A 24,681-nucleotide genomic window follows, 5' to 3' on the forward strand; every position below is an offset into this window, starting at 1 on the left:
ATAATAAGAGCAAAACGTCAGCGCCATCCCTCAGCAACATGCCCACTGAGCTGCTGCCCTGCTACAAAGTGACCTGATTGTCTTCACGTTCCTGCAATGCAAAACAGTGCTTTCAGCTATTCTCTCATGGGACAGGACAGTCAAACGCAAGGACAGCTTAAGCCAAAATACAATTTTAGAAACAGTTCCTGGCAGCTTGGCTCTTGCTGATAAATTAGGGAGCTACATTGGCCAAGGGTCCCAGCCAGCTATTGATGTCTGTGCACAATGGCCAATGACGACTATGGTAGCACGTGGAGCGTAATGCTGAGCACCCCCTCTGGCATAAGAGCGGGGGTGGGCCACGTGTGTGAGGTGAACACGTGTATGACTCTGGCTAATGCTAAAAGTGTAGCTCGTCTACCAGCTGCATAAGACAGACGCAGCACGCTTGGGTGAAGCTGAGGCTGCTCGGTCAAGTGCTGATGTGCACTATTAAGCGAGAACCATTGGTGTAGGTGTCACGGTAATCCCCCGTAGCATTAGATGGACATAGGGACGGCGGCTTCATGTTCGATATGGCTCAAAATGGCCATAATTTACACCATATGAAAATTAATGTGTGAAATAACGGCATTTACTGCAGTAGCGCCTGCTTGCTGCGTTTTGTGGGCTTGACTTTTCAGCCTGACAATGTGGTTAACCACCAAACGCTCATGCCTTTCCCACACCATGCCTTCCTGCGGGTTCCGGCATTAGTCCCACTCACGCCTCGTGTCAGTCTGATGGCGCGCTGACGTTCCTTGCCTCAGGCCCATGGCGCTAAACGTCTTTCTTCTGTCTCAGCTCCCCTTCACTAGTAATCACAGACACTGGCCTGTTGCTCTCAACCCACGCCACCTTTGTGTGAGTCACTTTATGGCATGTCACTGCAGGTGCGGTCGATGGCAGAATGCCTCACTGCAGCTGCCTCAGAGGGGCTTAGGTGGCTGGAAATCTAGTTACAAAAGTCTGTCTAACTGCCAATTTAAAGCACCAGCCTCAGGTGCCCTGCCTCTCACCGCTCCACTGGCAGTTACAGAAAACCTCACTGAGCTGCCCTCACACCTCTGGGGAGATGGGACCCAGCAACCACCCCCACCAAAGTGGACCCACGTCAGCAAGTGGGATTGAAGACGTGCACCTCAGGGTAGCCAAGGCACATGGCCCCAGCGGGCCTGAATGCCTGGGTCAGGCCCCCCACCCCCACACCATGGTTACAAGGGAGTTCCTGCCAGCTCCCCAACCAAGGCCTCTTGCTAAATGCCTACAGGCACCTACAGCTGCAGTGGAGACGGCCAAGGCACGGGCAAACTGCCCCTCTGCTTGGGCTCTAGCATTGACAGACATTTAGGACAGCTGCTATCTTGTGGTACCCACGCTGAGGCAGCTGTAGAGGTGGCAGAGCCAGTGCTTAACAACAGTGGTGGTGGGGCAGCACCTGACTGCCCCATGCGTCACCCCTGCTGCCCACCCATCGTCCCGTTGCATGCGCCTGCGTTACAGCTGGCTCCCCAGCTCCCCGCTTTGCGCCCCCCCTCCAGCCCTGCTGCTCCATACACCCTGGGTGCGGTGCATCCTGCTCACAGCACTGGGTGGCAGATGAACCAGGCACCAGATCCTGGCAGGCTGCTGTCTCTAGCTGGGTTGGTGCTGCAGGAAAGCCCATGAAAGACCCTCCCACCAGGGGCACTGCTCAGGCAGTGCCAAGCCCTGTGTGTGCTAAAGCCGCCCAGAAGCCCATGCAGCGCCAGCTGACCGGGGTGCCTCATCCCCCTCCGCCCAGCAACCTCCCAGCCAAGTGCCTGCTGGCTGGGCCGAAGTCCCTTCCGTCTCGCAATCGCAGCCTTCACCCTCTCGGGTTTGCCCCCCCCCCCCCCCCCCCCCCCCCCCCGGGCGGCTCTGCTTGGCCCACTGAGGCGGCTCTGGTCCCCGAGGTTGCCAATGGTCCGTTCATTTAGTCAGTTAAAAAAACATGTACACTTTTTAACGCAAGCTGTACACCCATAACTAAATGAAAATGTCTAGCAAGAAACCATTATGGTATTTTGACACTGTCATTGTTCAGCATCACTGCGCAGCTCATAAAACTGCATTGACCATGCCTTTATCAATGTCCTGTTTTCTATTATTGCACATGCCCAAAGAACCTGCTTCATTAATTAACGGCAGCTAAATCAATTGAAAAATTCCAAATTCCTGTGCCATTAGTGTATTAGTTATGGTGAGGCCAGTTAATAAAAGTGTGTGTCAGGATTTAAAAAAAAAAAAACCAGAACAAACAAAGGCTGGCAGTGAAAATGGAAGCGTGGCCACCCAGCAACAGTCCCTGGGCTTTGTCCATTGTAATGGTGCCCAAGGAGGAGTGAAACCATGCGGTGTTTGTGTAAAATACAGCCAACAGACTGCAGTCACGTGGCCTGATCCGTACTGTCACATAGCGCTTTATTTGAGGCCCATAAGCACAGTAGTGTGGCTATTGGCACAACCCCTTAGAGGCTGATGCCCAGGAAAAAAAATTTGCTTTCATAGTAGGTCCTGGCCTATATTAATTCAAGTTTTTCTGCCATTTGGATTAAAAAATTCTGGTGTCACCTTCATGAGGCTCATTAATGAGGTTTTTGGAAGGATTACAAGCCTTCGCCAGTGCGTACATAGTTGCCTTGGCTATTTTCAGCACTGCATTAGAGTCGTGTTACAAAGGCAACATAAAGATTCCAAGCGCATGTTAGGAGCTGTACGCACGGAGGATGCGGAAGGGAGTAAAAGGCACCCCATCGCATATTTGACCAATATAGTTCACAAAGAAACTCTGATGCCCTGTCAAGACAGGGCGGGGGCCCTTGAGGTGTAGTTAGGAGCTCTGATTATTCTGGTCTACACCAAGTTAGTGTTGCTTTTTTTTTGGGGGGTGGGGGGGGGAGACGCTAGGCATGAACAAGGCCAAGCAACATGTCGCCTGGCCCAACGCTGCCCTTTCACGCTATGGTATAGGAAAATACAATGGTAGAGAAGGCCAGCCCTTATAAGTAGACTGATATGCAAGTATAGTGTTGGTAGTTTTACATCTCGGTTGTTCAAGGTGAGCAATGTAGATAAACTGCTTTCCAGTCTAGCGTTCAAAAGGAACATATGAATAGTTAGCTAGAACTCTGAATGTAACAATACTATAGTTCGTTGGTCTCGATGTTTAAGTCATAAATGGCCAATTACCTTGTGCTAATGTAGTTACTGGTGTGCTCAGGACATGGTGCTTCAGCATCCCACGTAATTGGTCAAGGAGATACTTGCTGTCAAGAGTGTATTGGTCAGCCTGCATGGATCTATAAAAGACTGTAGTGGACTGAGCCTTTTAAATCTCATATCTGTCCAAGCTTGTCAGGGAAAGGTTGGATGGCAATATTGCAATCCCAGCACCAGCCTGGAATCACCCTGCTAATTCTCATGGGAGACGTTGAACAAACACAGCACATGGACTATGTAGTCGTCAGTTCTCTGAACAGGATTTCTAACAAAGACGCTCTGACGACCTCCAAGCTGTTTGGGTGATTTCAGAGACGTTGCAATTTAAAAACTTTGCAATTCAGCTCTACTTTGAAACTGCCCTAAGAGCTTTATTTTCAGCTGTGTATGTATACTGACCTTTTGTTTTAACGAATGTTAGTTTAGTTAATAAACATTGGTTTTTAAGCATGTATTTGGGCAAAATCTGAACTATTCATTGACCTGTGGCCAATCCTTTGGGCTTGGTGGAACATTTTACCTATGATGGCTAAAGATTTTCAGTAAGCCCCATCATATTTGACACGGCTGTCTGAGTGTTAGCTTAAGGGCTGCACAGTTTTAAGGGAACTGTATTTTGGCTACTGAATGACCAGGGATGTCATCAGAACCTGTTTGTTGCTGGCCTGGTACATCTTATGGAAGAAAAAAAACATCAGTATTTAGGGCTTTGCCTGCCCCCTTCTTTGCAGTTTGCCCTGTTTAAGCTGGTCAGGCCAACATCACAGTGGAATCCTCCCGTGGCAGAGCCAGGCACCCACGGCTGGTTTAGGGCAGATGGGGCTGGAGCTGCTGGTTCACGCCCAACCCAGCTCCCTGCTGCCAGCAACAGGCTACAGCCCTAGTGTGCTGCTGTCTAGCCCCACTCTGGCGAGTCCCCGCCGGGCCTGCGGTAGCTCTACTCCACCCTGCAGCAAGCCCGCCCCAGTGGCTGGTGTTAGAAATAATCAAACAGGTTATCCCGGGGGCGAATGGGGGGGATGGAACCCTTTATTGCCTGCCCGTTCCACCTCAACGCCGCGCGTGAGCAACGAGGGGGTTACTTTACAATTCTTTTATCCATAACAGCATGTAAATGTATACATTTCTAGCAACTCCCATAGACCCTTATTTCGTTACATTGACACCTAGACAATTAATATTAACAACTACATAATCAATATACTTATTCCTGTTTGTTGTTTACAGGATTACCATCCAGAGATCAGGCACAGCACCTTACAACCTGTAAATTTTACCCTACCATTCTTTGAAGTAAAGGCATGCCGGGGGAGGGGAGGAAGATAAGGCCTTGTGCAGGCATGGCATAGTCTCATCCCCTGTGCAGATGGCCAGGAAGGGAGGAAAAGAAGAGCGAGAGAATTCATATCAGTTAACAGAAACAAGGTTTGCCTGTGCCTTGATCCCGTTCCCTGTAGCTTAGGCCTGACCACTTAACTATTTCCTCTCTTACAGCTAGCTGGGATGCCTGGCTGGAAATGGAGGCCAGAAATCTAGGGGATGGGGAGAGGGCGGGTTACATTGCCTCCCAAACGTGTGCACTGAACTCTGGCTTTGCGCATTTAATTGTTTTTGGGTACCTCCGAGTTAGGTCACGATATGGCAACAGTCAGCAGCACCTGGCTCTGTTTCTTTGTGGAACTAGCCCTCACTGGGAGGCTGCAGTGCGCTGCTCACAGGCAGAAACTTTCCCGCTCCTTTTTTTTCTAATCACTCCCTTGCTTCAGGAATCTCGCCTCATGCACCTACCTCGCTGATGAGAGATCAGGTCCCTTCTCCCTCCCGTTACTACAGCCAGCATAGTTTCCCCCCCCACTGTCATGGTTTGTGCAACTGCTCTCTTGGTTCATTCAAGAGCAGCCCAGGAAAGAGGAGCTTCTTTGTTCTGATTTGTGAGTACCTAAACTTGGCCATTCCTCCCGTTACTGTCTGTACCACCTCCACCCACTCAGTTCTTCGACGTGTATTGCTTTTAACAAGCATTGTGTGCTCTGTCTCACGAAGCCTAAGAATTGCTGCACGTGTACAGGAACTGTACGTTGTGATTTCATAAACGGGTTTTTAATAGTCATTTATTAGTGAACCTTTCTGAATCAAAACTATTCCCAAATTTCAAATTTACTTTCATCCAGAAATATTTTTGGAGACCCCCCCATTGTTATTAAATGGCTCTTTACTGAAAATAAAATTTTTATGAAGAACATAATTAGAGTGGCCTGAGAGTTTTTGGTACCAGCAAAGAAAATGTGACACCAGCTATTAGTTTGCAACTTTATTTTTTAAAAATGAAATATTCAAAGTACTTCTTTCCTCTTTCAAATATCGACACATAATATATTAACTTTTAATATTTACAACATGTTGTTATGATGCTGTTGTAGAAAATGCATGCTTCCGGTCTGAAAACCAGAGCAAAATGCAGACCATTAAATTCAGCCATATAACATAAACCTGTACAGTATCCAGTTACTAGTCAGCCATAGGAGTTAGAGCAGGAATACAAAATTGGAATCTAGTGTTTCCTAGCAACAAGGCTCAGGCCATTATAACACAATTTCTGTAAGATTAGAACCTCTAACTGTTGTTAGGTAGAAACTGAAGCTCTTGGCATACACTGTAAACATCTTTTAATGAGAAAGCTAAAGAGGAATATGATTTTGACGTATACTGTATACTATGTTTCTTTTTCTCTTTTATTGACACTTTTGCCAGAAGAATATTAAGATTTCAATGTTTTATCATGGTTCATACAAGTAAAATATTATCAAGGACACAATCTGACATACTAACATTTATTAAGAGGTTAAAATCCACCACTAAGTCTAAGGAAATATTGTAACTGGCAAACACATTTTCTTGGACAAATAATGTAAGATGACAAATGCCAAGACAAATCCACAGTAAGTTGAACTTGAGTAACTATCAGTTTCTGTTAAGAAGTAATTCCTCTTACACGCAGTAAGCTTTTGACCTGATAATGCTTTGTATAAAGGACAGGCTTAAATAACAGTCAGCATTTTATTTGGGTCTATTTTTGATGGGGAAAAAAAACATTGTGGCTGTCTGAGCTGAATGTTGAAATGTTAGACTGATCAATTATGCTGATGTGAATTTCACAGCGCAGACAAGCATGTTGAAAGGAAGCTGTAGATTTTTTTCTTATGTTAAAATATACTCCAACCTTTCTAATAGGTTCCTCTGTTTATAACACTCTAAAATTAGGCTACTGTACCTTGGCTTCTAACAACATTAATCTCCATTATCGTTATCCTTGTAAAAGTATCTCTTTATAACACTTACATTGCCTGCCCTCCCTTCCCTAGGATGGTGATATAAAGAGGGCTTGGTGAATAGGAATAAGTGCAGATCTTGTAAAAACAAAACTTCTGAAAGTGCTTAAAAACATGATTAAAAAAAAGAAGACAGCTTCTAACTAGCGTACAACCGAGAGGACATTAAAGATCTTCAAACTAAACAGCTAGATTGTGTACATCGAGTTGCACATTGTCCAGTTTGTATATATTTGGCTATGTTCTAAATACATATCTATATATCTTTGAAATGTTCTAGCTTTCTAAATAAACATGAAAACAAAGGAAACATTTTTACACACTATTGTTTTGCTGTCATAAAAATATAACGTATCTTTGCATGGTCGGTATTTTGCTACAAGATAGTGTGTGCATTAGTGTGTGTATGTGGTTTTTTTTTTACTTTTAGAACCATGCTCGCAATGCAGAATGCAACCATCAATTTATTTGAGCTGCATGACCATAAAAAGTCCCATGTGATTTTTTTTGTTTTGTGTTTTTGTCATTGGGGTCTCCTACATTATAGTGCGAAATTAAAAAACACTAATAAAATTGGCTTAGTCACTAAAAAATAACCCAACATGGAGACTGAAATATTCCTTGCCTCCGTTGGAGACTGTTCTTGAATAAGTTGGTCTAGCTCTATTCCTTTGCTGGAGCTCTCTTGAATGGTGCCTGGCCTGTGTGTGTAAGTATGACTTTGGCCTCCAGTGTTCCTGTACTAATTAAAACGTCACTCTCTTTAGAAATGCTATTGCTTTCACCTAAAAATGACACTCGATTTTTATTTATCTAAATTTCATAACCAAACATGATGAAGACATTTTCTTATACCACCAGAATACAGGGCCATGTAACGTCCTTTGATTCTTTATACATCCATATTTTCATAAGAAACCCTGCCCAAAAATGTATCTTCAATTTTCTACTCATTAACTGGAAAAATGCCAAACCTGCTTTCAGAGACAACTTGTAATACGTTTCACTCTTTGACCTTTTGGCATAATAATGAGAACAATAATAATCAAGGCAGTATTAAAAACCACAGCTATAGGTAATACAAAGTGCATTTCCTGCATATAATACAAATATAACTTTAAGAAACTAAAGGCACAAGCTAACTAAATATGTATTACATATTAGAAATGCACAGTTCAAGGTAATTTACTATTAAGTCAGAGCTTCAAATGTTTGTTTATAATGGATATTTAAAGCAGTTTGAAACTGATACATCATTAGTGAATTGCAAAAAAGTATAATTGGTTAAAATATAAGTAAAATAGACTCTAATATTGACATCTTGGATCAGTGATAAAATACATCATCACATTTATGAATGCACTCTCTATATACAGGTCATAAATTATTTTTCCATTGAATAAAAGAACATCAGAGGCTCAAGGACCTGAAGGTCCATTTTTAGGCTGGTGTGGAGGTATTCAAATTCTCTTTGATTTTATGGGAAATTACAGAGATCAGAGCTATCAATATCAGACTTGGTGAGCTCCCAGTACTGTATGCTAGTTAGTGATGAGCCCAATTACAATGTCTGGATCTGGATTTCAATCCAAATTTCCCCAGAGTTTGGAGTCATGTGTGGATGGCATTCTTCTGGGTTAGTTCATCACTAGGCCTGCTCCTGCACCAGTGAAGTTGGTCATTGACTTCAATGGGAGCAGGACTGAATCCATAAAGAGAGGCGCAAGTTGTGAAGTTGAGCGCTGGAGCCAAACTTCCCCAAACTTTGGGTGGGGTCAGATCTGATGTTCCAATTCAGGCTCATCTCTAAGTTCAGTACAGTTTGTTCCACTTGCCCAAAAACAAAACAAAACAGGAAAGGAAAAAAAAAAAAAACAACAACAACAACTCCTGTTTTTGGCAAAGGGAAATATGAGCAGAGATGATTAGACTATATTTACTACATTTGTTTTGGTAAAAAATGTGCAATACTGTCACCATTACAGATACACAGGTTCTAAAAGAAACTTCTAATTCCTTCTGAAATTAACAAAGAAAATTTGCACACAAAACCCGCACAAGACAATTAGGTCTTTTAAAAATGACAGGTTAAAAGAAGGATCACACACATTGCTATGAAATCACTATATTGACAGCTCACGATACCTGTGAAATAAAATTCCTGCTTTACTACTGTAAAGCTTTGCTATGTGCTCTACAGACGGAGCCAAAAGCGTGTAGAATCATCCCTCATATGTCCTACGCTTACTATCCACACTTAGGTTTACCACATTCTGACCCACCAGTCTTTTTCACACACAAAAATTGAGTTATACAGCATAATTATTAATGTAAGAAAAGGCTAAGCTGATGATGAAAAACCGATACCACTCCGATTTACAAAGTAATCATGAACTGAAGATCCCTGTCTAGTAAACACAAAGGATGCTATTCTCTATAGTGAGACAGGGTTTTTTTCACCCTCACTGGCCCAGAGGGTGTGTGAGAATCCTTCCAGTAGAGTGGCTTTAAGTTTGAGTGAGGGTCCACAGAAGTACTACTGGCAGGGACTGCTTGGGCTGCGCTGAATCAGGGCCTGATCTAATGGAAAAACTCTTACTGACTTCAGGGGGCTTTGGATCAGACCCTTGTGCACATTTCTGTCCACTTTGCGGTGATGGCTAGTTGTGGCACCTTGTCCCACTGCAACACTCAGTCAGGCGGACTTTCAGCCATCAGGCATCTATGCTTGAGGTTTGCCAGCAGAATCCAGTGTAACCCGGATCTGACTGAAGCCCTCAGGAAGAGAATCACGGAACACTGCCACATGCAAAACTCTACACAACATGACATTTATTACTGAGAGAATGGGAGGAGGCTACAGATGAGTGAAGATAAATGTAATATGGGACAGCCGTTCTGTACTACTGTATTCAATGCCTAGTGAGTTACCCCATTTTCAGATCTGGAACTTCACAGTTGTGAAAAATGAAATGCACTGATTGATACAAGGTTCTAAATACAGTGCTGCAGCACTTGCCCTTGTGAGCCATTCCACTGACATCAATGGAAAAACTCCTGGGAGTAAGGACTACCCAAGTGAGTAAGGGTTGCAGAATCAAGCTCTATAACCTTTCTAATCATCTGTGAGTCATTAAATGAATGAATTAAGAAGAGCTGTATTTTCAAGAAGGAAGCAGAGCATGCTGAATTCTTAAATATTCTGCACGTGTGTGTCGTTTAAATGAAAGGGGTGCCTCTCTCAGTTGTGTTGTTGAACCATTTGAACTCTACTTCTCAAATTTTGAATACTGCCACACAAGAACTAAAAATCTTCACACTGTCATCTCTCTCCGAGTTTAAACAAACAATATTAAAATACCATCTTCTGTCACATTTAAAGGCAGTTGGATATGTTTTTTCCTCTATATTTATATATACAGAGTTCTGATCTAGAAAAACCAATACAATAAACCATTTTATGTTTAAAAACAGGCAGTCTTTGGTGACGCAAAGGCAGAGGGTTTTTTTGTTACCTCCTGCCTATTTCACTCTGTCTCATAAAGTGAATATTATTGGCACTGTCAGAAAGTTCTAGATACTGCTCCACAGATAAAACAAAATATCCATCGTAGCCTTGCACCCTCCCAGTGGTTAAAAGCTGCTGTTTTTCTCCCTCTGTCCATGCCCTAATGCCTTCTTCCCCTTCTTGCAGCCGTCTTTGTTCCTTAGTCCAGGCCTGAGCTACTGCCCTCTGCCTGGCTATTTCTAACACATGGTTCTTTTCTTCTTCAATGGTTGTCCCATATCGAACATTAAAAGACAAAGCACCATGCTGGAGCTGTATATCAGCGAACCGTCTAGTCCTCCCATTTACCACAGAAGTCATCTGAGACACAGTGACATTGACGCCGTTCTCCAAAATGCGTCGGCCTCCAGTGTTGCCTATTAGAGCCAAGTCTTCTTCCAAAGACCCCAGCTTGATGAAGTAGTGTGTATCTCGCCCTCCTATGGTAAAATGCAGGTTCTCCAGATAGTGGGCATTGTTGAGGATGGCAGCAATGCGCCGACTGTCCTCATTTGCTACTCCTATAATGTCAGCAGTCACTATCCCATCCTTAATAGCAAATTTGATACCTTTTCCAAAAACCGAAGGAATGGCTGCAAACCTGGGTTGTTTTCCTCCTTCAAGACACCTCCCATCGCTGTACCTGGGAGTCATAGGAAGTTGGTCCAAGGATATAAAGTTTCTAAGTTGTTTTTGCAGCTCACACTGAATACCAAGGATGGTCTGGAAAGGTAAACATTATCACAGTTTGAAGTGAAAGATTTTTATACAGTTCATTATAGTATCGTAAGATATAAAGTTCCTATTGGTATCTATAGCTCCTCAGAGTAGAAACTGATTCTTTAAATTTATCTGTGAAGCATCATGCACATCTGTGGTGCCGTAGCAACAACAAAAATGAGAGTTATAAACTTTACAGTGGCCTGTTTGTACCGCTTACTCTCTCTTGGACTCTTTAGTTTCCAAGCATCAAAAGAAGAATGCATTCATCACATATTTGTATCTTCCTAGACAGAAGGAAACCTTGGTGAAAATTCCTTATATTCTCCCAAAAATTGCTATTCTGGCAGTGAGTATATCATTTTGGGACCGGAGAGACCTAAGTGCTGTTCCCTGCTCTACCATAAACACCCTGGGTGACCTTGAACAAGTCACTGTGCCTCAATTCCCCATCTGTAAAATGGGAATAGCAGCCTAGAACAGAGGTTTTCACCAAGTGGGGCATGACCCCCCATTGGGGGTGTGAGAAGTTTATCAGGACAGTCGCAGCTGCTGTGACCAGGCTTTCTGCCTATCTTGCTGTGACAGCTGCAGCAGCCACCAGCTGGCAGTTACCCTTCTCTGCTGGGAAGGCCGGCAGGGACACTGCAAAAGGGGAGCCAAAGACTCACCCAGGAGTACTGACCCTGGGCCAGACACAGCCTCCTCCTGACTGGCCCCAAGGCACGGAGCCCCATCTGCTTCCCCTGCAGGACAAAACTGGTGCAAGGGAAGTGGATGGGGGCATGCTGAAGGGTGTGGTCAGGAGGGGGCTGTGTCCAGTGGGGGGCAGTACACATGGGGTGCAGGCTTCTGCTCCCCTGCTAACCCCAGCCCTTCAGCGTGGGTGGTGCGGGAAAAAGCCAGGCCCCCACAGCTCCTCTACCTGAATGCTGCAGCATATGGAAGTCTTCCTCAAAGGAAGGGCTCCCCCAGCAGGTACCAGGTCCCTCACCCCCTCAGAGGGGCGTGTGCGTGAGACATGAATCCCTGAAGGGGAGCTCAGAAAAGAAAACGCATGGGAATATCTGGGCTAGAATAATCCCATCCCGTAAGGATGAAAACATTAAAGATCCTGAGCCACCCAAACTACAGAAATGGGGGCCATATAGATACCTAAGACATGCAGATAGATCTAGTGCCCAATCCTGCAGTCCTTACTCAGGCAAACTGCCTCTGACATCTATCCATTCATATTCTTTTAGGATGCCCATCACTAGACTATTTCAGCGTCGCCTGAGTGACTTCAGTGGGAGTTTTGCATGCGCAGGGTCCTAACCTCTTTGTACCTTCCACAGTTATTTGCACCTGGGCCAAGTGAGCGTAAAATGCTATTACTTCGATCTGGTAGCATTTTACATGCACTTTACATGACTAGACAAGATGAGAGGCAGTAGAGAATCAGTCTCTTCTGTTCTAATTATTTTGTAAAACTGCAGGATTTTGTTAATAGATGTTCAATAAGGATCAAATCTTGAACGTCAGTGTCTGCCCAGAGAACAGCTGAGATCTGCACCGGTGCAGTTACATTGACTGCTAGCCATCAATTGCTCAAACATGGCAATTCTGAGTGCAGACAAGGCCTGAGGCAGTGTTGAAACCTACAACTAAAAAATGCTTTAAAAACAAAACCACCACCACCCCTCTACTATGCTTTAAAAAGAAATTTGTTCTATTACAGAACATTTTTTACAGCGGAAAAGACTTTTAAAGATGTAATATTTTTGGCACTTTTTTACTCCTCATTGTGGCATCAGTCCAATAAAAACTGAAGATCTGTTGATTTCATTTGCACTTCATATTTCAGTAAGTATAAATTTATTACATGAAAGCTACAGTTTGTTATATTTTCAAACAAGCACCTTCTTGCTTTCTGCCCCTCTGCTTGGGAGAAGTGCCCTGTAAACATCTGCAAAACTAACACATTATCCTCCTTCAAAACTCTTCTTAAAATTCTCCCCTGCCAAGCTACAGAAAAACTTCACAATGGTTAGACCATTGGCGTGTTGAGACTGCTGCCTAGCATGCTGACCAATGCTGTCCCATTGTTTCCTTATACTCCATGTCAGTCTATTTATATCCATGTGTCCTCTTTTGTCTTATATTTAGATCGTAAATTATTTGGGATAGGGAACATCTTTGTGTTCTGTTTTTGAATATAGCACCTAGCACAAAAGGATATTGAAATTATGGAAACTAAGGATTTTAGATACTATGGTAATACAAATAATAAATAAAAATAATATAGGAGCAATGAACAAAAATATCCTCAATTAATTGAATTGTTCTTTTCCTGAAAATCATCCCTCAGATTACAGTGGCTTGGGCTGTCTATCAAGACCTGTTTGAACATTTTCTATGTATTTTCTAATTGTATTCTTTCTTTTAGCTTTAGAAATGGTTCAGTTAGCTAGAAAGCAGACCATCTGCTTTTGTAGGCAGACTTTTGCTAACCTTTCCAGGATCCCACTCTTGGGTTTTTGTTTGAAGCTGTAAAAGTTCATATGTTGTCTCCAAAGTTTCTATCTCTGGTTTTGGAAATCCAGGAAGCACATTGTGTAGCTGGAAACCGAACAGCTCTAGCCAACTTCCAATGTCTACAAAACAAAATCAAAGCATTCTTAGTACCAACACACTTAATTCTTGGGAAGCTAAATGTATTTTGTACTTTCCATTTCTAGAAAAAGTGAGCCAGAAGGTAAGGCGAGGAGAAGTAAAAGTGATAGTGCTAGCTCTGCACTGGAAAAGGAGACCATGGTTCGAACAGAACTGAAATTAGTACTACCATTGCAGCTACCAGTGAGACTAGATATCCTTTACCAAGACCTAACCAAACCTCAGAACATTAATAACTAAATTGCAATACTGATTTAACACAATTCTATGTTTTCAAAATTTGTATACAATGCCTTATCAGAGAAAAAAAATTATTATAGATTATAGCTATCATGAATTCTGTATTGTACTTTCCTTCTACATATCATGGAAAGGAATTCAGATAATGCTGCCTCAACTCTTTTGCTAATTCTAGTACTTAGCAAAGACAGCAGATGAAGCTATTTGCTTGCTTTATTGACTTGCTGAAAGGTCACAGAAAATAGATAAAGCTATGTGTGTAGTAGGAGGTTAAATACATTCAGCTAAAATTTATGCAAGTTGAGAGTCCATTCCTCTCCTCTGATGTGTGCAAATTCCATGGAATTGGATCCATATAAAGATTTGACCTAGAAGCATTTTTAATAAGATTTTTTTTACCTGTTGTATACTTAGCAACATCTTGGATTCTGCCAACTGGATAGTTATTTTCAAACGAGTACAGATTAAATGGTTTGGGGATGGTGTTCAGATGTTTCCACACTTGATGATTTGGCGTTGTCCAACGTCCAGCAATGACATCATAATCCCTTTGACCCAAATGCACTAATTTAGTAAGAGAATCATAGAGCCCTCCGTGAAAACCAATGATAACCTGAAAATCTGGATAAGTGTCCTGGTAGATGTCTCCATAAGGTGTGTACAGAATTTCTTTTATTACTTGGCCCCGACTGCTAAAGATAGCTAGGGGTGTGCCAGTGTTGTCACAAGCAACATAATATTCTTCTCCACTGCTTAACTCCATAGCAATGAGATGGCCTTGAAGATCATAATACAGAGATGTTATTTCTGAGCTAGTATGGTTGTATAAATGAGTAACTCTTATTGGATTGGAGAGATCGGCATAAAAGAACTGTAGGTGTTGTCCTAGACTTGATTTACTTGCAACTCGTCGTCCTAGTCCATCGTAACAGTATTGCACAGTCCAACCAGACACTTTGTTGTAAGCTTTGTTCAGGAGACCATTGGAGTTATACTCAAATATTTCATTGCCTCTTTGTCTAAGGAAACCATCTTCATCCATTTTGTACTGAATTTCTCCTAGTCTAGTGATGCGATCTCTAAGATCGTATCTCAGAGGAGTGAGACGGGCACTGTTTCCATGACTAAGCAAGTTGATGTTTCCATTGAGGTCATAACTATAACGCCACTGGGTTTTGTCATTCACAGAGACAGTTTGAAGTTGACCATCAGCATCGTATTCATAAAAATACCTTGTTATGTTGGCATCTACTCCTACTCGTATATCACATATCACCATACGACCCATATTATCATACTGAATGGTCATCCAGTAGGCTATAGACTTAAGAATTTCATATTGCACTTCAATCACCTGTCCATTGGCACTAAAAATCTTGGTGTGTTTCATCACAGTGGTAGTTATAACTTGGTTTAAGTCATAATTGATTACACTGAATTTTCCAAATTGTTCAGTCCTTCCAGATACATCAACATATCGGTACAGATCTATCGGAAGTGGAGTCTCATTTATCATGGCCTGCATGCTGGTGACTCGGAAATTGTTGTAACTGTAGTCAAATCTGGCATTTACAAGGCCTTCTTCACTAAATCTGAAGATCTGACGACCAATAAGTGGACCTACAAATAGCAAATAAGGAAAAGAAAAGAAAAGCAAGAAAAAATGAATGAGGTCCATAGTCTGTTTAATATACATCACAAGGAAAGAAAAGATGTTAATCTGAATGTATTCCTGAGTCTTACTGCTATTTGACTATAACATCTTTAAGTGAGAAAAATGTTAAATTTCCTCTCATGCATTTATTTAGTGCACAGACACTCCTTAAATACTTATTAATAATCTTTTAAGCTAAGTTATAGTTTTCAAATAATTACGATTTCCATATACTTACTTATAAGCTAATACTAACTTTAATTTATTTTTAACATGGCTAACACATTCCCGATATAAATAATTCCTTTGAATTTGTTATGACAGGGAAATGTGAAAATATAAACTGTAAAGTAACTTGATTTATTATTTAGTGAATGTCCATATATCGGAATAAAAATAATCAAATATTATGAGAGTCATTTCATAGCAAGAATACTGCATATTTCAAATGGGATAGCTTTTATAAGTCTGTGGGCAGACAGACAAATATTTTCTACTGAAACATAAAAACCTAAGAGCCTGATTTCAAGTTATATGCCAGATAGACAGGATCAGAGGCCAAAGTTTTAACAGAGGTGATTGTATCCCCCTTTAAAAATATTGATAATTTTAACAAACCTGTTTGCCTGTATCTGATGGTGCAGATAAATCCATCATGCATTAAGTGTATCGTTTTAATAACCCCGGAAGATTCTTCATATGTAAACGTGACTTGAGTAGTATCATAAAGAATCTCTGATAGTCGTGACTGTTTGGTATATTTGTAAAGGACCCTGCGTCCTGTTCCAGGATATAGTATTTGCAAAAGTCGTCCATCTCTGGTAAAATCTTGTATGAAAGAAGCAGTGCTGTCTGGTGGGGTGTAGATATTGCGATAGTACCCAACTGAAAGCATGGTTTGCAAACCATGGCGCACCATACTAGGCATGGTGACTGAGAGCAGGTAATCTGATTGGTCATATTCAAAAATGTAGCGGCGCTGGCTGTGCAAGAGGAGCATCACAGACTGCAACAAAATAGAAATGACAGTTTAAATAACTGACAAAATAAATGATTATTAACAAGTAGATGCAAGAAAATTAAAGAAACATTGAGACCGATTCCCATTTCTATTGCTTGTTCTTATTCACTGTACAATACAAAATAAAACTCTGAGCTTCAGAAAACATGCAGCCAAAAAGGCTGCTTACAGAGAGAAACAGACAGAAATAACACTGGCTGTAAGGACACAAAATTGTTAAGGCGGACATAACTCTCAGTGTATTGCACTGCAGCATCATTGTAACCCAGTAGGCCGCTTTGAAACATTTAGAGCCCTGACCTAACCATGAAGCAAATTCAGACAGAACCTCCCTCACTAATACAGATAATGTACCAGCAAATGTTCCTAGATGATGAGAAAAGAGGCAACATTCATTGTTGCCGATGATTTGTTTAGCTGTTATTAGCGTCCCTAGCATAGTGCTTATACCAGCTGAACAGCCTTGCCCTCCACAGAATGAGTACAGCATTCTGTCCATCCTCTGTGTACTCGTCTCTTCTCATGGCATAACCACCTCTGAATGTCCCCAGATTTATTAGGATGCCAAAATTATTTGAGAGCTATTTTTTGGTGTAAGTATTTTAATCTCTAGTGATTAACCTGTAAACAAATGTCTGTGAGTAACTCCTATTTGCTGTGTTGATTAGTTGTGATTGGTCAGAGCAATCACAAGGTCTGCTTTCTATTCCCTAACTAGATGACTGGGCCAGCACTTCTGGCAGAAATATTCGGGCATGCTAATTTAAAATTGAGCGTCTGTAAACTTTTGTTCTTCTAAAACTCAGTGCTATGAACATCCACCCAGTGCAGTGCAGAAGCCCTGTGGGGCGCTATCGTTGCAGAAATGAACCCAATAAAAGTTTAGAGTGATTATTCCTGGAAAATGTTTGCAGTATTTGCCCAGCTCTAGTATGTGGCATGACTGTGCTTGAGTAGCACATATCCTAGCTGTATAACTTGAATTGCAGTATAGACTTGTATAGCAAAGTGCTTAGATTCTGACCCCAATTCTACAAAGCATTTTAGCACGTAAACAGCCACACTGATCTAAGTGCTTTGTATAATCGAAGCCACAGCACCCAGCAACTTGCAGGATGTAGCTCTAAAGAGCAACATTGTGACCATCCTTCGAGGACACTATAACACTGGAAACAAATTCAGAAAAACAACTTGTCTCTGAGCTCAAAACCCTGTCAGGAAGGAAGACAGTAAGGGCTCCATCCTGCGAAGGGCTGAACGCTTTGGCCCTGAGCTAGTTGGATCTAACAAATACCTAAGTGCCTGCCCAAAGGAATGAAGAGAGGCTAAGCCAATCTTCTTTAAACTTCTCTTTCCTGGTCCCCCACCCATTTATTTCAGCTTGCCTTTGGTGATATAAATCTATCACCTATACTCAATATCAACATCAAAGAATATCAACATTTGCCATACTTCAGTTATCCAGTGTCAGCAGGTGAAGACTGACTTTCTACCAAGCTTTTCCTGATCTCTTTGTTGCTGGTTTGCCACACATTTACAAAATATACAAAGTGTTTATTTTATTCTCACCTTCAAGTCTCAAGTCTGCAGTAAATCACTGACTCAACTCTCTCCCTGTACTGATGTGATGACTCTCTTGTTATAATGCTTCCTGCTCTGTCTTTAAGCTGTATGCCAGTGACAGAGTATGAACAACAAGATCAGAATCATCTCTAAAATAACTTTAGTGCCCCTATGTGCCATTTTCACAGCACTTTGTTGCTTTTCCACTTTTATTCAGGACAGTAAAAGCACAGTACAAGGATTGGAGACGTATCCTATCTAGTGTTATCAGTGTGTACTATAAAGAGAATAAAAGGTAATTTCCTACCCATTCTAAAAATGTTAGAATAGGTTTTGAACTATCCATGCACGTGAGTTCTAATTGATTCAAAAGGAATTCATGGCCTAGCTCTTAAAACATCAAAAAGCTATCATTTTATAAAGTAGCCAGGATATGGTGAAACTCACAGGTGTTGAGGCCTTCATGAGGTTTTCAGATAAACAACTAGAAGCTATAGCTTGGAATGTCTATTGAGAATACACAAAACACGTACATTGCTAAAAATGGCCACTAGATGTCACTTCTGCTCAACGTAAACATGCAGTTGCGCAAGTATTTTGTCTGGCTGCAAACAGAAGGATTTCGAAAGTGAGTTTTGGGTTGTCAGTGGTTTTTATAAGAACATAATTAATTAGTGTGACTGAAATAAGCCAAACTGAATTATCGTATTAAATACATGTTTCCTGTACTATCATCATGGTGTTTTTAAAATTAATTTACTGAGAAAGGAGGGAAGTTTGGCTACAATTAAGGCTCCCAAATACCACAATTAACCCATAAAGAATGCTAATCAATCAGATGGAAAAATGTATACCTAATAACTGGAATTTTAACAAATCCAAATGAACTATGTTATTGATTTTTTAATAAAAATAAATAATGGTGGCCTTATGAGGATTCAGACAACCACAGCTTTAAAAATTATTACAACATTAACACAATAAACAATTATTTTTCAGTGGGGCCCCACAAACTGTTCACTTGATGTACAAGGCTTTATCAGACAAATATGGAATTTACTCTTTGTGTTTGGAGCACACATTGGTGAAAATGTCAATTGCATGTAGGGAGAAGCAAGTCCATTATTTCCGACTCCCACGGTTGTATGCAATGTTATTGTAGCTGTGTTGGTCTCAGGCTATGAGAGACACAAGGTGGGTGAGATCAGATACTTTTTCAGAACGTTTTGGTGAGAGAACAGTTTAAACAGAAGTTGGTCCAATAAAATATATTACTTCACCCACCTTGTCTCATTAACTCCCCTGGGAATTACAGTATGGACCAAATCCTGGTTCCACGTGAGCCCGTGGAAGTTTTGCCATTTATCTGTGGGGGATCAGGATTCGGCCATATGTGTATAAACTCCAGCACATAAGCTCATGCATCTATGTTTGTAAACTCAACACAGACTAGGAATAGACAAACTGGTTTGGAAAACTTTAAATGCACAAAGCCTTTTAAAATTTCAGGCTCACAGAAGAAATATAAAGGTACTGTCACAAGCTGTTCTCATGGCACTGTCCGAATATGAAACCAGGCAGTACTGAAAACCTGTTTACTTCCGAGTTTCAGCTCAATAAACAGACAAGAGAGGACTTGATAAATTCATCTGAACCAAATTTCAGAAACCTCGATGGTTTGCCAGTTGTGTTAACAAATGGGGATGCCACAATATCTGCAGATAGGGGAGGACTCACGTTTCTATGTGCTTTCCAAGCTCTACGAGGTAGCTCCCTGGGTTAGATTCCAATTTTTTTGAGGCTCAGACTTAAATATATTAAAAATGTGTACAACGGAGGATATCTTAGAAGTACACATTTAGAACTGTAAAATGTATAAATAACTTACAAGTCATTGGATGTCCTGGCATATAATATCACCTATCAGCTTTATTGCTTGATTCCTGTGGTTAACAGCTTGGAAAATGTTTGCACACTCATGGGATCTTGGATATTTTCAAATGCTGCCACTATCTCTTTTTTGTTGTGGAGGACTCTGTTTGGAGATATACTTACAATATGAACTGAAATGTTTGATATGTCCCTTTGGCTCTGGAAGCATGACATACAGAAAAAATGATGCCCCACTTTGGAGCATGCAACTTTTGTACCGTTGCTATGTGACCTGTATCTCTACAGAGAATTGCAGATAATGCTTGCTGAGGAAACTCAGTCATGAAGTCTTTACGAAAGAAGTGGAATACTTGTTTCCATCTCCTTTTATTCTTTTTAAAAAAAGTGAAAACAGTGCTCCTGAAAAGTGCTGGATAGACAGCCTTGGAAACCAATATCTTTATGCACAGGATAGATACATTATAGGCAGTGGTATTATAAGCTTCCTTACATTGTTCCATAATCCTAACCTAGAAGGGCCACCTTTGTAAATCAGAGGATAATTCAGTTTCAATGTCCTTTAAGTACTTGACTTCTCTATGGAGAATGATGATACATGTCAAAAGTGATGGTGGGTTTTATGGACCTCTGTCAACTTGGAACTGGACTGAGACCATCAACACATTTTACATAAGTCATTAAAGAACTCTCAGATGCTAATGACCTTTGTCCACTACTAATCTATGGCAGATATGAATCAATGGCCTACAGGTCTGCAGCTTTCCATCCTATTATTAATGCAATCCAACCTTCATCTTCCTTCACATTTGAAAATTCACTTACAAAAAGTTTTTTAGAAAAATTATTCTAATGTAGCACATTAACTGAACTGAGACAAAAATCAAAACTATAGTTTAATGCCACTTGCCACTTATTCTAGCATAAATGTGTTACTGCTCAATTTTATATTTCTGCATACATTTTTCCTTTGGGAAAGTTTCTCCTTTCAAAAAAGTGAATAAACTTATCAGAGTGAAATAAAAGGAAAACATTTCACCAATTCAGTTTTAATAAATGCTTAACTACAGAGTTCTAATAAGTGATGACAGCCAAAGACATATTATCTAAATCAATGATTCCCAACTTGGGGTGTGCAACCTCTTGGGGGGGTGCCAAAGATTACAGGGGGTCCATGAGACTTCAGTAATACTGAGATCATTTAGCCCCTGAACCCCATGCTGGCCGGGCGCAGCAGCCTCAAGCCCCACACCGTTCGGAGCAGAGAAACCCTGCACCAGTGGGGGCATGGAATAGCCCTGACCAGCCTGCCAGCGCCCGCCGCCTCTATTACCCTCAGTTCATGAGGGACAGGAAGAATCGAGGCCACACGGGGCTTGCAGTGGCAGCTGCATCTGGGAAGGCTGAGCTTCTTACTCAGGTAAGAGTAATTGATTATTATTTATTATTAATTATGTAATTTAGTGGTATTATTATTATCATTATGTGTGTTTATAGGGGTTTGTGGGTTTATGGTTGGGTCAGGGCAGGGGTGGGGGGGGGGGTTGCGTGTTTTACCTAGTGGGGCTTTCACTCAAAAAGGTTGGGAACCACTGATCTAAATATATAATTATTCCCATTTATAATTGAAAGCTTCTTAGTTACTGTTGTTGGTCACTTACCGTGACAGAGAACGTATTTATAATTTAGTCTTTATATTGATCTAGATGTCCTAACTTCAATATACTAATCCATCTTTAAATTGATTTACCTTTTCTAAATACGTGTAGCTCCATATTTTACCATCCGCCCATGTTCTGGAAATTATCTTCCCACTTGGGTCATACTCCATTTTCTCAGTCCATGTTCCTCTCTGAATGTAGGTCACTAATCCTGAATGTGAATAAGTGATGTTGACTTCATTATATTTGCTGATGGGTGACCACAGAATTGGACGTCCCGTCTGGTCATACAGAATCCGAAGAGTGAATTTTCTATGGTCATCATAGATCTTTCCTGTTCTGGTTACATGGTCAAAATCAATGGATAACAGGTTTCTGTTGTGAGCCTAAAGATAAATATGTAAGAATAATGAGTCTTAAAAATGCTGCAATTTTGTACATTACCATCTATGACAATTAAACTATGTTTTTAATGTATTTTTGTGAATCTGGTGCTTATTGAAGATGAGAAAATCCAAAGTTTCAGCCCGTTATTACAAACAGCTGGAATATGAAACTTACCTAAAAGAAAAAGAAGGGAATTTTGCTCTCCAACTGTAGCACTCTGGTTTACACAGGGTGATGTTTGCATTTGCACCCTTCCTGTATTTATAAAAGTGCATTTAAAAATGTTTTTTTTACTTACAGGGTTTAAGGAAAGTGAATCCAGAAGTGAAGAGAGTTGGACCTTTGAGTTTAAAGTGTCTGCTAGTCACAATGTTCAGGACTGTATTGTTTACAGGTTCTATTGCTGATTCTTTGTCGAATAGCAATGGCTCTGTGTAACATCAGCTTGTTCTCCACCAAAGCATTTCCACCACCACAGGTGTATTGCAGTATGCATTGCCTTGTAATAAGCAATTTGCCACCTGCCAGGCAAGACCCGTAGCATGCTTATAGCTGAACAGTCACTGTGGTGGTGACAGGTTGATGTTACCCAGGGCAACTGCAGCAGCTGACACATTAAATGAAATGTATACAAACTAAGAAAATCTTCCCATGAAAACTTTTGTGAGGTTATTAGCAATTGCTTTGGAACCTAAAATTAGCATTTATCATTAGCTTTCCTTTGAAACAACTAAACCTCTTACACTTATCATGTTTCATATTTGTTTTGTAAACCCTATATTAAAACCCTAAAACTTCCTTTCATCCCTCTGTTCTAATCTTGTCCCTAGTCCTCCTCTTATTTTTTCTTCATCTTTCTTCTTCCTATGTGTTGACTTCCTGACTCCATGCAAGGACCTGCAGCTGAGCTGGGTCCATATATTAAATACAGACATTCTGCTTCTCCAAATCTCCATCTATATTGATAGCATAGTTACTACTACTGTGGTAGCCAGTGCTAAGATGCACATGAAAGTAGTACAGAAAAGGGAACAGATATGTTAGCAGACACACACTATCCACTCATGTCCATAAACTTCTTTATGTGGGATCAGGGAAGCAGCCAATAAGGGAGAGAAGGCAGAAAAAGCTGACAGATAGCAGCAATTGATTCAGAAGAATCAAATAGCTCCATCGTTCGGCCACACCGGAAGAAAGAAAGCAATGGATGTGGTTTAATTAGGCTGCAATTTTATTCACTTAAAGTATCTAATGGTACACAGCATTAAATTATACAGTGCAGGTAATCATCTGTTCTTTAATTATTTCCACATAATCCCCAACCTGATCCCTGGCATCCTGTTGCTGGGACTCAACCATCGTCCTCTCTAAAAGGATTAAGGGAGCTAGAAAAGAAGAGGGTTAGCTCCCCTCTGTACTAGGCATAGGAGCTCCAAATCACCCTTGTTCCTTAAGGGATGCTTTGCTTTACATCCTTTTCCAATCCATTTTATCCAATAACTATATCCCTTTCATAACGAGTACCAGCACTGGCCATCTGCCACAAGTTTTATGAACTAAGCTGCGACATTATAACCTAACCCCTTTCCCCCATGCCACTGGGTCCCAAACCTGCTGAGGGGAAGGTGAAAAAAAACCATCCTCCCCCCCCCCCCTTGGACAATCTGGCGGGGAGGGAAAATTTCCTTCCCAGCCCCATAGGGAAAAGGGGAGTCTAGTGTAATGATCACAGCAGGTCATGAAGGAATCTGGTGCTTTTTCGGATTCTATGGGTGAGAAGGTGGGGGCAGCCAGCCCAATCCAGGTAAATGAGGCTTCTCCAGGACTGAATGGGCAATCCCCAATCCTTCCAGTCAGTTGCTGAGACAATGCCACTCCTCCCTCCCAGCCCCATTCCTGCTTCTTTTCACTCCATAAAGGTGGACTTTTCCCCTTCCTCCACATCTGCTACCAGTTACAGGGGGAGCACTCAAAGGAGCAACAACCCCTCTTCTTCCAGTCAGCGAGGCAAGGACCTACTGCACACACTTGTAGTGGGCATTCTTGTATTAATTTACATGGAATACATAGGCCTAAAGAGTCAAAAGTATTAACATATCCCAGTCACTGTCCACCATTAAACAGTGTTAGACAAGGTTTAGGGCTTGGGAAACCTCTGTAAAGCTGTGTATACCTTAGCCTGTTTAGTACCATGGAAAACATACCATTAAAATTCTTTTGAACCTTTTATTGAAGGTACAGAAAAAAGAAGGAAAATATTTGAAATGTAAAGCATTGAATAAGGTTTTCATCTTAACAACATCCTTTGTTCCCTTTCCCTTTAGCTGGAGAGAGTTTTTAGAAGGAAAAACCCAATTGTCTGACAGTCTCTTAAATGGTATTTCAAGATGGTAATAACTGTCCTTTAGCTGGGATGGGCTGGAGCTGTTGTTATTACTGTTGTTGTTAAAGTCGGATCCCATTTCCTAACAAGACAAATGGGGGAGAAAAGAACAGTAAAGAGAGCAAATGCAGCTTCTGTCTCTGGTGTTGACTTTCACTTGCAACCTTGCTGCTGGAAAAACACAGGCACAACACGTGATCTTATCAGCCACTCCGAGACCTGGCAAACTTGTACCAGCATAGGGCTGGTTAGGGCATTGCTTTTATTTTCCTTTTTCTGGTCACAAACTTGCAGCAGTGTTGCAAACATATACAGTCATGGCCAGCTAAGCCAGACTCTTATTAGACAAAAAGAAAAAGGAGAAAGACAT

At 41.3% G+C, this 24,681-nt stretch overlaps 1 protein-coding gene across 3 annotated transcripts in view; it reads right to left on the reverse strand.

Moving 5' to 3' along the window:
* Positions 1-9,965: 9,965 nt before the first annotated feature.
* TENM1 (teneurin transmembrane protein 1) overlaps positions 9,966-24,681 on the reverse strand; it is a 428,532-nt gene continuing 413,816 nt past the window's right edge. For all 3 annotated transcript variants that reach the window (XM_067548198.1, XM_067548197.1, XM_067548199.1), the window contains 5 exons: positions 21,631-21,927; positions 16,025-16,412; positions 14,152-15,372; positions 13,351-13,493; positions 9,966-10,860 (listed from right to left, as the gene is read on the reverse strand). In XM_067548198.1, the coding sequence (XP_067404299.1) occupies positions 10,102-10,860; positions 13,351-13,493; positions 14,152-15,372; positions 16,025-16,412; positions 21,631-21,927 (2,808 nt within the window). In that variant the 3' untranslated portion in view covers positions 9,966-10,101. The remainder of the gene's footprint in view (positions 10,861-13,350; positions 13,494-14,151; positions 15,373-16,024; positions 16,413-21,630; positions 21,928-24,681) is intronic.

This window comes from Emydura macquarii, unplaced genomic scaffold (genome assembly GCF_026122565.2).
Source record: "Emydura macquarii macquarii isolate MOO-44397 ecotype Brisbane River unplaced genomic scaffold, CSIRO-AGI_Emac_v2 contig_1253, whole genome shotgun sequence".
NCBI classification, from domain to species: Eukaryota; Metazoa; Chordata; order Testudines; family Chelidae; genus Emydura; species Emydura macquarii.